The 12,895-nt window shown below is 40.6% G+C and overlaps 1 protein-coding gene across 2 annotated transcripts; it reads right to left on the bottom strand.

Moving 5' to 3' along the window:
* Positions 1-730: 730 nt before the first annotated feature.
* cry1b (cryptochrome circadian regulator 1b) lies at positions 731-11,229 on the bottom strand. 2 transcript variants are annotated; one of them, XM_035156234.2, is made up of 12 exons: positions 10,974-11,229; positions 10,320-10,571; positions 7,558-7,666; positions 6,972-7,114; positions 6,690-6,874; positions 6,511-6,599; positions 6,158-6,298; positions 5,695-6,006; positions 5,456-5,607; positions 4,690-4,892; positions 3,724-3,846; positions 731-3,366 (listed from the first exon to the last, which is right to left on the bottom strand). In XM_035156234.2, exons 2-12 carry the CDS (start codon positions 10,475-10,477, stop codon positions 3,284-3,286), a joined length of 1,698 nt encoding a protein of 565 aa, XP_035012125.1. In that variant the 5' UTR covers positions 10,478-10,571; positions 10,974-11,229; the 3' UTR covers positions 731-3,283. The 2 variants fall into 2 exon arrangements, with proteins under 2 accessions (XP_035012125.1, XP_035012124.1); XM_035156233.2 differs by having other exon boundaries at positions 10,320-11,229.
* Positions 11,230-12,895: the final 1,666 nt, after the last annotated feature.

Below are 12,895 nucleotides of genomic sequence, written 5' to 3' on the forward strand. Positions count from 1 at the left end.
TGCTTTTATTTTTATCTATTTATCTCATGCTCTTCACTCTCCTGTACCCTCCTTGTGTTCCTGTGTGCTGCTTTTCTTTGTAACTGTCGCACACTGTAAGCTACTGGGTGCTTTCCCACCGGATCAATAAAGTACTGATATGTGTGTATTTGGCAGCAGTTACAGCCTGAGTCTACAGGTGGATAAGTGTGTCAGCTCTGGAAAGGTTGTACGAAGGATAAGGGTTTTTCAAAACCTGGATCAGACTGAGGTCTGGACCTTTATTCACGTTTTTCTGCCATCGTTTGTGACGTGTCCTCACACTTCAGTTATTTGTCTTGTTGGTTGGGTATTAGTGTTCATCCACTGTAAATCATTACGGCATAATCAAACGTGTTTGGGGAGGGGCTGTCTGCAATCTAGTAGCACTGTACTTCATTCCTGACCCTGATATGTCATGTCATAGGTCATGAATCTCAATAACCGCTGCACTTTGTCTGGCACATTTTACACTTTGGTTTTGAAGCTTTACTGCCAGGTTCTGTTTTTCATCTTGTTGACCTTGTTATAGTCTTTTAAGTGTTTCAGGGCAGGTGCAATATTCAACTCACTTTTACTCTACATAATTACGTGGTATGTCCTTGTGTACTGTTTTTGTTGTTCTTGTTGTACAATGCACTGTTCTGCAGCTGCTGAAGCACTTTGGCCCAAGAAACATTTTTGGTTGTCTTTGAAATGCAGATGCAGGCTGTATCGTATTATAAAAAGTTTATTGTAATAACAAGATGCGTTTCATGTTATAATTCAACTTTATAACATGACATTTACATTATTGAAACATAAAAACTTATCCCACTAAAACAAGAAATGTTTCACATTATTACACTATTTATCACATTGTGTAAAATGTTTCATGTTTTGACAACATAGGAACTTTTATAATGTGGAATGCTTGTTATTGCAAAAAATCTTTTCAGGAAACAATGTAAAACATCACAGTTAAAAAATATAGGAACATTTACATGTTATGAGAAAAAATAACATTTTAATGTGAAAAGTTTGTATGACAAGCAAAAAATATGTGGAAAAACATGTAATTACAAACAAATTGCATATTATAATGTAAAAAGGTTTCATGTTTAACAACATAGGAGGTTTTCACATTAAAAGTGATTTTTTTCCCATGATAACACAAGTTCATATATAACAATGTGAAAATACCTTATGTAAAAAACACATTTTTATAACATTTCGCATTATAATGCGACACTTATCAGTATCTGTGATACTATAATAAACCCCTGGGACATCAGATAGTTTGGCTCGTCAAAGCAGGAAAATCACAACTGTAACATTGATGTTAAATCCATTTGGGTTTTTCTGCTTTGGCCAAAAATATGAGCTGTGACAGAATCTTCAATGAGATGGACAAACCTTATCAGCCACTGAGAAGAATTCAGATGTGACCTCTCCTTGTACTTGGGAGGTACCATCCCTGCCTGTTGAGACCCTGAGATAAGGTTCCTTTCCAAATGTTTAACAAAACCAAAACTATTTAATTTGTTAAATTTGCAAAGAAACTAATTTCATGAAAACTTTTTAAAATTTTTTTCACAATTACATGAATTCCCTTTGTGAAGAGATAACATTTGATTAATAGTGAAAGAAAATAAAAATATATACAACAATGTTTGCGTCTTACATTGTAATCTCAATAGAGTTAGAAAAATAATAGATTTACAATCACATTGGAGACAAAAGCACATGCATTCACGGTAGGACCTTTGAGTTTTGGTGACACATTATTTACAAAAGGTAGCTGTGAAAATCCATAACCAAATATACAAAAGTTGGAAATCAAAAGCAATAATTATTTACAAAATATAAGACTTCCAATTGTCCCTAACCTTCCTAATGTGGGTGTGCAAACACAGGATGAGGACGTCAGACAGACCTTTAGATTTCCATCAATCAAAATGTTTTTTACAATAAGGTGTGGAGGTCAAACATACTTGAGTGCAGTGGTTCTCAAACTGGGTGCTCCTCCTTCGTGGAGGTCACATGGAATCTATTCCCACCGCAGACAAAAGCCAGATGTTAGTGGGGTTTTTGCCCAGAGGAAAAGGGGCTATAGAGCCACTTGGAGGGAGAGACACTGGATGACCAGGGGAAAGATATTGGGTTGAATGGAAATGATATATGATTTAACTAGAATCGTAACTGATGAACCTAAACAGAACTTTTACACCGGGATTTTATCCTGAATTTGTCATCATTTCATTATCAGTTTGGTTAATAATCAACTGCCACTGACTCTTATCATTGTATTGTTACATACTTGAACCCTTTACAATGTGACTGCTCTCTACTCTAGAGTCATCTGGGTAATTACACCCACAATGAACAGACGTTTATTATTTCATTTTATAGTTTTTCCATTTTACACTTTTTCATGGTAACACAAAAAAGTTAAAATGTTTTGTTTGCCAGTATTTAGCTGGTGTTTGACTCTCCTACAGTCAAAGACCTGTCAGGTTACTGAACTAGAGGGGCACTCAGAGAGCGCATACATCTCCAGACCAAAAAGCAAAAATATTTGGGTAATAAAGTCCTAGCTCGAGTTAAGTCACAAACCTTAAGTCAATATTAGCAACTGAACCACACGCTAAACACTTATTGCTACATCATGACCAGCCAGCTGTGACTAATGTTTATCTTTAAAGGATAATGCTTCTTACATTATTCAGATTTTCAGCTAATTAAGTTGTCTTGTAACCTGCATGTGCCGCCATGTGACATGACTTGGGGCTTTATTTGGAGCGTATTATCAAGATATGCGAGAGGGGCAAATGGGGACGAGAAGTATTTTAGCCTCTGTAGGGGCGGGGGGGGGCAGGTCCGAAAAAGTTTGAGAACCACTGCGGCAGTGGAAGACAAGAGCTGTCCTCACAACACCTTCATGTCGAAACTTCAAAGATCCTTTTAATTTCCCCCACAAATATGACCAATTTGTCTCAATTCCTTCCTCTGTGCCTGAGATGTGTGACGCGTCTGCATCTGCAGACCGAGACGCGTTGTGCCGACTGTCCAGTCCAACATGTGATGATCTTAAATGACAACCAACGCTATTATCTGAAATGAGTTCTTCAGACAAACCAGCTCCATTGAACTCCAGCAGCACATTTGTTCTTCTTCGTGGTTGTTAGCTACAGTTACTGTGTGTTAGCTGAGGGCACAGCGGGAGCGAATGCTATGAGAGCATAGCGACAGAGGCACCCTTTGTATACCGTCTCTTGCCCATCGTCTACTTGCTCTGCCTCCAGGATTTAGAGCTGTTTCCAGATGGAGCCTCTTCACAGCGCCGCTTCTGCGTCAACTGTCTTCTTTCTGCATTCAAACAAGACACACAACACACGTCATGAGACTACTTCTAATTGATTTGGTTTCATCTTTTTTGTGTGTGAATGGAATAAAAATAACATTGACTTCAATAAAGTCAGACAGGACGATGGAAAGCACTTTTGAATTTGGTTATACTCTGGGGTCAATAGCAATCCTTCTAGCCAGAGATATCCAATATTTGATTAAATAAATGTCAAGTTTGCCAAGTGACCCAAGTCTCATGTCTATTAAATTTAACATGGGGTGCGATGATTTTTAGTAAAAAAACAAGTTAGTAATCTACCATGTACATTATGAAATGTACTTTATTCAACCACAATGTCAACCATTTAGTTTGTGTACCTGTTGGAGAAGTTCCCTTCTGACTGTACAGTTCTTCAGAGGACCCTCCTGGACCTCGACCGGTCCCCATGTTACTGCCACTTGCACCATTGTGTGGATTGGCAGGTACTGTTGCCAGAAGGCCTGCAGGGAAACCGAAGCATTTTAATTTACATGCAAGACAGAGCTTCTCTGTAAAAACGATGTATACTAATAACTGCTTCTTTGACTTGATGTTAAAATGCTTCTTAGGCCCAGGAGCGATCTGGAGATTGGGAACATTTTGAATGTTTGGCGGTGACCATGAACATCAGTGAACTCTTAGCAAAGCTAATGGATAAGCGACATATACAATAGTCACAGTGCTGTGTATTAATAAAATTCTGGTTGCTCAACTCAATGAGAGCTTTGATAAACCTAAGGCTGAATGCAACAAAAGCTGCCGATTGCAGCCATATGACTTACTTACACACAAAGGCTTCAACTGCTAAATCCTGGCCCTGACTTAGAGGAATTAAAATGGATTTTTTAATCATATTTGCTGAAAACCTTTAATCTTCAGACCTCCTTAAGCTCTTCTTTAAAAAGTTTGTATTTATTTATTTATTTTGAACACACGTTCCAGCCACTTGTGTAGTCGGTAAATCTATTTGATGAAATAGTAGCACTCTTTCTGGGTTACGATTAACTGAATGCCTAATTACACATCAATCTATCAATTAATAATAAACCGCGGATCCTGTGAGGGTCGCAGTGGGCTGGAGCCAATCTCAGCTGGCACACCCTGCATAGGAGGCCAGCAAAGTACAGGGCCAATATAGGCACATGCAAACTCTACACAGAAAAGCCCTAGTCTAACTATAACATGTTGGTTTGGAAGGTTATTTTCTTAAACAAATGTTTACATGGCCCATCTGTTTAAATACAAGCAGCATTCCAGAAAAACACATTCGAATCAATGTGGGAGTATCTGAGTCATGTCCCTACCCAGTCCTCTATTGCAGGAAAGCTGCTGGTAAATTTGCTTCATCCGCTCAATGTTGATGCGGCTGGCTTCAGCATGGTTCACCATGGGCTTGGGGTAGTGCTCTCCGATGATACACTTGGCTGCTTTCTGCACTTCCTCTGGGGCCCTCCAGGGATCGTAGATGTATTTGGCTGGAAAGTCTCTCAATATGGGCAAGTAACGCCTGAAAATAGATTAAAAAAAAAAAGAATGAAGATAAATTTGTAAAGATGAGGAACATGATGTGAAGGTTAACGATGTTCATGTATCAAGTGTGATGACTTTGTCCGCGATGGTGCAGGAGGGCCTTGTTAGATGAGCTGGTGTTCAACCATCATTAATACTTAGTGTTAAATCACTTATTTATCCACACATATTGACAACGAGAATAAGGTCACAGCATTTCAAATGTTGTCCATCAGTTGATGCATGTGACTACAACAAGTTATATGATGATGACCTGTATTAACGTATTATTAATAGTAGTGTAATAAATCAATATTGCATTTAATTTGCCATGCTGTAATTTAGAGATAGATGATGAGTGAGAGATGAGTTCAGCTTAGCCAGCACATCGTATCTTCAATTGGTAATTTCACAGGGCAACGATAACTTCAACAGACAATGTCCCCCAACACTAATGCAACCATGACAAATAATATTCCCATGTGAAGCAACCATTTAAATGACTGCAGGGGACCCAAGTACTCAGAACTTATGAAAGACGAGATGGAAAGACGGACTGACCTTATGTATTCGACGTTGGGGTCTGTGCGTCGTCCAAATCCCACAGGGCAGTAACAGCGGAAGAACTGCTGGAAAAATGAACTGCAGGAGAAGCACATCCAGCTGCCAGCATTCACACTCCAATCTGCATCCAACAGCAACTCCTCAAAGACCTGTACACGGCAGTGACAGCAGACAGGTGGATTCATTGACTAATCCTTCTTTTATTGACCACACTGATCTATTTTCTCAGTTCATACCTTCATGCCTTCCTCCCAGCTGATCCACAGGTCTCCCCTCGTGAGGAAGCAGGCCACGGCACGCCTGGCCAAATGATGGATCCACCCCTCCTGCCTTAGCTGGGTCATAATGGCGTCTATCCAGGGAAAGCCCGTCCGTCCCTTTGCCCACTTGGCCAGCGCCTCTGGGTTTCTGTCCCAAGGGATCTGGACACACACAGGGTTTCCCTCCATCTTGTCAAAGCAGGGGTTGTTGGTGGCAGTCGTATAGAAGAACTCCCTCAACAGCAGCTGCCCATAAAAGGAAAGTGGCGGCTTGCTGTTTTCCTTCTCCTGATGGGATAGAGAAAATAAAGATAACTTGATTCAAAATAAAGTTTATCATCTGCAGTATAGACTGTTTTGACTCCTTCCAATACACAAAAATAAATATTTCTCCATATTATATCATACTGGCTCACAACTCGTTGGTGGTCATTCGTACCTTCCTATAAAGATCTGTGAGTTTGAAGTAGAAGAGACGAGCAGAGAGACACCCAAAGCGCAGGTAGGGGCTGAGCCCTGTGGGACTGGCCAGCAGGGAGTTCGCATTCATACGTGGACACTCGGAGTTTGCCACCCATGCCTGTAAAAAGATGAAGCTTTAATTGTGCTCAATATTCATATATACAGATTTAAATCATCACTGAACGCAGGTAGTGTGGCATTGAAAGTTTAACTGGTGAGACATTAAGACGATGACTAGAGCAAAGGGACTGGTGAGCTAAAGCAGATATAATGGTACCTGCATTAACTTCTTCTTTTGTGTGTATACTGTGTAGTAACATGTCTGCTTACCTTCCTCTCCAGATGCCGCTCTAGTCTCATGAGAGCTTCTGTTTCTCCACCTGGCCACACTGCTGTGCTCAGGCCCTCTGTCTCAAATCCTGACCAAAGCAAAATGTACAAGCGGAGATTTAAAAAACGGTGTCTCACTAAATACAACACATACACACATTTATGTGAGAAACACTTACCAAGCTCTTCCAGAGAGGGCACCCCAAACTTTACATCATGGTCTGCTCCAATGGGCGTGGCACATTTTCTAACGACCTCAGATGTGATTGTCTCTGCAGGCACATCCACAGGATCCATGCAGTTGATGAGAACCTCGAAGCTCTTGTAGGTGAGAGGAGTCTGACCGCCATTGAGTTCTATGATCCTTTAAGAAAGAAACATGTATAAAGGTGAATCAATAAAAAGCTACACACACACACAGAGCCTGCGGTCAAATCCACTAATACTGCACAGTCACTCACTTGTCCAGATCATAGAGGGTGTGTGAAACCCGCACCAGAACCTCCACCGCAGCCTCGTTGGCCAGTTTTTGAATGGTGGCATCACGCTCTTTGCCAAAAGGCTCAGAGTCATATTCATAAGATAAACATGTGATCTGCCATTCCTGAGGAAAAGTGTGACATACTTAACACATACACAGTGGTGTGTAGATATGTTATTTACTGTTTTGATCTGCACAGACATGTTTGTTCAAGATTGACAGAGAGAGATACAGACTAAGACCACAATGTTAAAATAAAATCTTCAGCTAAGTTCAAATATCATTAATAACAAATTGCTAAATTAAGTAAGTGACCTCAAACTATGGTTCATGCCAACATTGTAAGGTCACTTGATATGTAACTAGAATCATAAGAGATTTCAAGGAAGAATGAATTGAAATGTTTTATTTCTATGAAATCAATTTGAAAGGCCCTTACATAAGTTCAGCGTTATCATAATGTTGCTTTGTATTTTGGCTGCTTTTTACTTGGATGTATTTCAAAGAATAGCAAAACCAAAGCAAAGTATTCGACTGCATCTTCTCATCTGTCCGATCTTTTGTACCTTAAACAGACGAGGGAAGACATCGGTAGGCTGGCCTCTTATGACAAACAAGCGGGAGTTGAGTTTGCGCAGGCTGGCATCCAAGTCCTCCAAACAATGCAGCAAAAATCTGGAGCCACAGAGTCACAAGGATCAATCGATTACAGATATAAGATCATTCTCCATACCACAGTTACACAAAATGCAACCATGAGATCATGAGAATCAATCAGAAGTGTAGCTGACTTGAAATTGATTGGGGGGCTACAACCACTGCTACACAAAGACTGTGTGTCTGTGTGTGTGTGTCCGCACATCACACAGGTCAAGCTTCATTGGAGTAGTAATGTCTGTGTGAAACCTCCCCTGACAGAATTCATAGATTAAGTTTATGGGTGATCCAAGTGAACAGATTCAAATACAGGTGTGAACAGGACACACTGAGATCAAATCACTCCAAGTAAATTCAGAGTCGCCACATAACAGACTGTCCACCTTGTGTGAGATTTAAAAAAAGCCAATGGAGATATATGATGAGTGCGAAATATATCTTGGGCGATTTTGTTTCATTGGAACACAACAAGAAAGAGACTTGGATTTGATTTGATTTAACTTTTTTCTTCTTCTTCTTCTTTAAATTGCTGGCTGACTTGGCACGGCCGATGCGTTGCAGTCTCCTGCTTGTTAAAAACAACAAAGCAGTTGGTCTTGGTAAACGGTGTGAAATCCGATCATTGACATTAAATATAACTATATATTCTATTCTATGTACATTAATGTCTTAACAAAACGGCCTTTAGATAGAACAAAAATGTTATGTCCACAATATAATAAATGAACTGAGCTGTACATCTGGATATATGTTTTAACACTTAAATGACAACATGATTTTATATCCTCACTAATGGCCCTAAGTAAACAACTTAAGTAACCAAGTTAACAATCACCAGCGTTACAGTAGGCAACAATGGTCATTGTGCAATTACAATTATTTTACAACACACTTCACTTGCTCACTACTTTACCATCCAAACCTAACATTTTCAGTCACTATCATACAGGTTCAACCACACATGACACCTTCAATATTTGGCTCATGATTTAATCATAAAAGTACATTTACTGCTATTGCATCTAAATTAACTTAAATTCAATGAACTGTGTCATTAACTTGCACTGCAGTAACTCAAGTATTATGGTCATTCACCACCACTATCTTGAGAAAGCCAACAGATCTGCTGTAACAATCACTGAAATTACAAATAGCATTAGATATGGACTATAGACCATACTGTATATAAACAGCTTACACAAAGGAAAAGAGTGCATGAGATCCAAGTGTTTCAGTGTGAGAAGGCAGCCCTCTGTTGGTGACATCTTCATACACACTGAACTCTGAGTTATTATCAACGAACACAAGGGAGAACGAGCTAACAAGACTTTTATTCATATGATAAAAGCTTCTACATTTACATCAAAGTTTTTCTCTGAGTGCAATCAGCACAGTGTCAACCACACTGAACTTGTTCAGAACAGGCACGGCATCTTTGGTGAATTGTATTATAAATTTTTCCTCGTCTACAATTACAAATCCATACGTGTGCGTTTAATGTGGCTCAGAACTGTGAGAGGGTGTGATGTAATGAGAGCAGCACACTGATCCAATTTCTCGGGCCTCCAATCAGTCCTGAGCGGCAAAGTTTGTAAGCGGGAAAAATTACTTGTCATCATGGTGGTTAGGCGCCAGCTCCACGCTCACTGCCCGGAGCTTTTACATCATGCTTTCTGAGGACATGGAAGCTAAAATACTTTCCTCTCCTTTTATCCCCACTTAAATTACTGACTGAACACCAGGAAACCGGCGGCCCAGATTCGAGAAAAATGTTTGACCATTCTTAAGAAATTGCTCTCTCAGATTCATCTTTCTTTGACATTTGTTTGTTCCATTTGTGCAGCGGGGGCTTCATTACTGTATCTGCAGCTGTTTTCTTCAGCCACTGTGAGGCTTATCTAAAGCTAAAGGTTGATTTCACGGACACAATCAAAGAGATAATAAAAAGGAGGCCTCACACTAATCAAGCGCCGTGGATTCTTATGCAATGAAGGACACCAAACACAGTATCACACAGTAAATTAGTTGTAATTGGTCCGGGTCTATATTTGTAATTCAAAACCAGCTACGGACGATCCACTCGAAATCGATTGATGCCAGTTTTTCATTCAACACAAACCCCCATACCAAAGCTTGACACTGAGATGAAAGCAAATGGACAAATTGAAAAATTAGAGGCCATCAGAATGGACACTGTGGACAGTGAAGAGGTGTTCATTGAGACCTGGGCAGCAGCAATAAACAAGGTAAGGTATAATACACATATTTTAAAAGCAGTAGGTGTCCGCCTATGAAGATTACTTAAGATAAATAAATTCTAGGCTGTCTATTGGCCAGTTTGTAAAAACCTTAAAAGGTAGATTTAATCAAAATGTTCAATCAGAGGATTGTATGTGGGACAAAACATGGCGGCCTCCATAGAGAGGACCTGCTCCCGATGTAAATATAAAGTATTTAAATACGAAGGTTCCATTCTAGGGTAAAGAAAACCACAATTCGTACAATTTAGATGAAACACACTAGTGAAAACTTCACTACGATTATTTCAAATTCAATCTCACCAATAGATCCCTTTCACCTAAGGGACCTTTAACTGATCTCTAACATGAGCCCTCCACCCACACCACACCCCCATCCCACAAACCTGTGACTCCCCCGCCCCGCCCCTTACCTCCACCTGTTGATGCCCACGCTGGAGGAGCCTGCGAACCAGGGGTCCAGGATGTAGACGCAGCGCAGGGAGTCAGCCCCGCGGATGGAGTCCCTCAGGGACGGGTTGTCGTGCAGCCGCAGTCCCTTCCGGAACCAGTGGATGGAGTTGACCACCATGTCGCCTGCGTTCCTCTTTTTACTGGTGGGGTTCCCTCACACACACACACACACACACACACCAACAAAAAAATGGCGCCCTCTTGCGTTGACACTGTAGAAAAATAATCAGGTGTCCATTACCATCCGAGGACGGATCAGTGTTGTTAACGTGGTTTGTGAAGAAGCGTTGACGGGTTTATGGTTTAAGCTTCCTGCGTGAACGTATCCACAGAATGAGCTGCATGTGTGGACAGCAGGAGACCACGCAAAAAACAACAAACAGACGCAAAAACAACACGACAACTCCCGATACTCGTCAACTAGCAACGCAAGCAATTTTACGTTATTAAGTTCAGAATAGAAACATGTCCAGTCACCGGCAGGTTTCTAACTTTGGTGAAACCCCCGTAACACAAATCACCGCGCGGACACTTCCGGTTTGTTCCCGCACGTCCACGCAAAGTCTACATTGACTCTAAACCTGCAACACTTTGAAACGAGTTATTTCCTCTACCTGCTGAAGTCGTCGGCCACGCGTGACGAGGAACGGAGCGCTCTGATTGGTCAGATCCAGCCATTATGCAACTTTATGTCCGTCACGTTTCTGTAACGTGTTTCCTTGTGTCGTCTGCGCCTTCGTTAAAAAATCACACCAACGTCATTATCCACTCGTGTTTTCTTAATATCTGCACCCAGGGTTCACTTTAGATTAAAAACGGACTCATAAACGTGTCGGATAGAGAAGTTGACTGAAGGGGGGGGCGTGCACACTGAAGGACCCGGATGAGCACGTGGAGCGCGGCGAGGCATCGGGTGTGCTCGATTTACCGCAGGGAACACTCCGTTCACGTCTCCAACCCCGCCCACACCGAGAGGCGATCATCTGCCAGCACTGTGAAGTATTAAAGTATCACTTTAAATCTACTGTGTTGTTTAATTAATTCAGCAAGAGAAACGGTCACTTATTCTAATCATCAACAACAACAACAATAACAAGTATTATTATAATGACGCAGGTCTTCTAGTAGAACTTAGTTGTGTTTGATCTCATTGCTTTATAAACCTAAGGCGACACATTAGGTCACTACTGTAAGATGTTACTCAACAATTATTTTCTTTATCGATAGATGGCAAATATTTCTGTGATAATCAATTGATTGCTCCATGTATAAAATGTCAGGAAGTAGTGAAAAGGCCCAATATTATTCCCTGAAGCCGGAGTTAAAATATTTAAATTGCTTGTTTTGTGAAACCGAGAGTAAAACCTAGTAAAGAGTTTTCTATCATAGAAGAATGGTGAATATTGACATGTGATTGGCTGGTACTCAACCATTGACTTAAGTGATGTGTCAGTTTTGTAAATTTTCTGTCATTCCAATAAATGAATGTATCAGCTAACAATTTCACTTTCACAGTACTCCTTCCCACATACCCGGGGAAATAATGAAATACCCATGTGTAGTGATTGTTGATCAGGGTCTTAACACATTCTTTCCCACTGGAGCCTTGGGAGGATAATCATTCTATGTACAAGGTTATGGCCTATACATATTTTATTAAAAGTTGTGGACATTACTTTTTTCCCCCTATATATAAAGAGTTTTATGAATAACTCAAGTCTGTTCTTGCTCTTTTACATCACACAGAAATTACAGACTCAGACAAAAGAGATCTGTGCTGAATAAGAACGTACGGTATCACCCTGGAGCAAGATGTCAAAAATATGTCACTGCCACAGCCCGTGTATCTGAGGCTACAGTTTAAGGAAGCTATTATAATAAGTTTCTACCTGTACAGGCTTTTAATCTGCTCAGAACGTTAAACATTTCAACTTCTACTTAAGTTGTAGTCTTTTACAAGAAACTATTGGGACCCAGAAACCAATGTCTAACAGTAAACAGCTTAATGTAAGGCAGTACAGTGTGTGTTGTGGTTATTCTATATTGACTCCTGGTGTATTCACGGGGGGGGTGTCTGCAGCTCTCTAACCCAAGCTGCTTTTTTCAGCTGCTTCAGGGACGTCTTCAGTGGCTCCCTGACCACACATCCTCCCCTTCCTGGGTAAATTATAGTGGATGTGCCTACATCAAGCTGCTTCTTTGGGCTTAGTTTCCAGGGCTCCAGGGCATCTTACTGTGAGAGACACTGCTCCAGTTTAATCCATAGTTGTATCTATACTCTCATAATATTAATAGAATTAGGTCTTATGTCTTAAACCGACTTTTTACTCAAACAAGTGATTGAAAAAGGCTGTGATCTGTTAATTATGCTGCATCCCTGTTGTGAGCCTGATAAAGGAAATAATCTATAGGGGAAAACACGTAGCTTTTATGACCACTAGATGGCAGTCTTAACCAGGACTTGTTTTGGAATCAACTGCCTCACATTTTAACGTTTCCCCCTCATTTTTATTATTAGGGCCCGAGCACCAACGGT

This window comes from Hippoglossus stenolepis, chromosome 5 (genome assembly GCF_022539355.2).
Source record: "Hippoglossus stenolepis isolate QCI-W04-F060 chromosome 5, HSTE1.2, whole genome shotgun sequence".
Taxonomy (NCBI): domain Eukaryota; kingdom Metazoa; phylum Chordata; class Actinopteri; order Pleuronectiformes; family Pleuronectidae; genus Hippoglossus; species Hippoglossus stenolepis.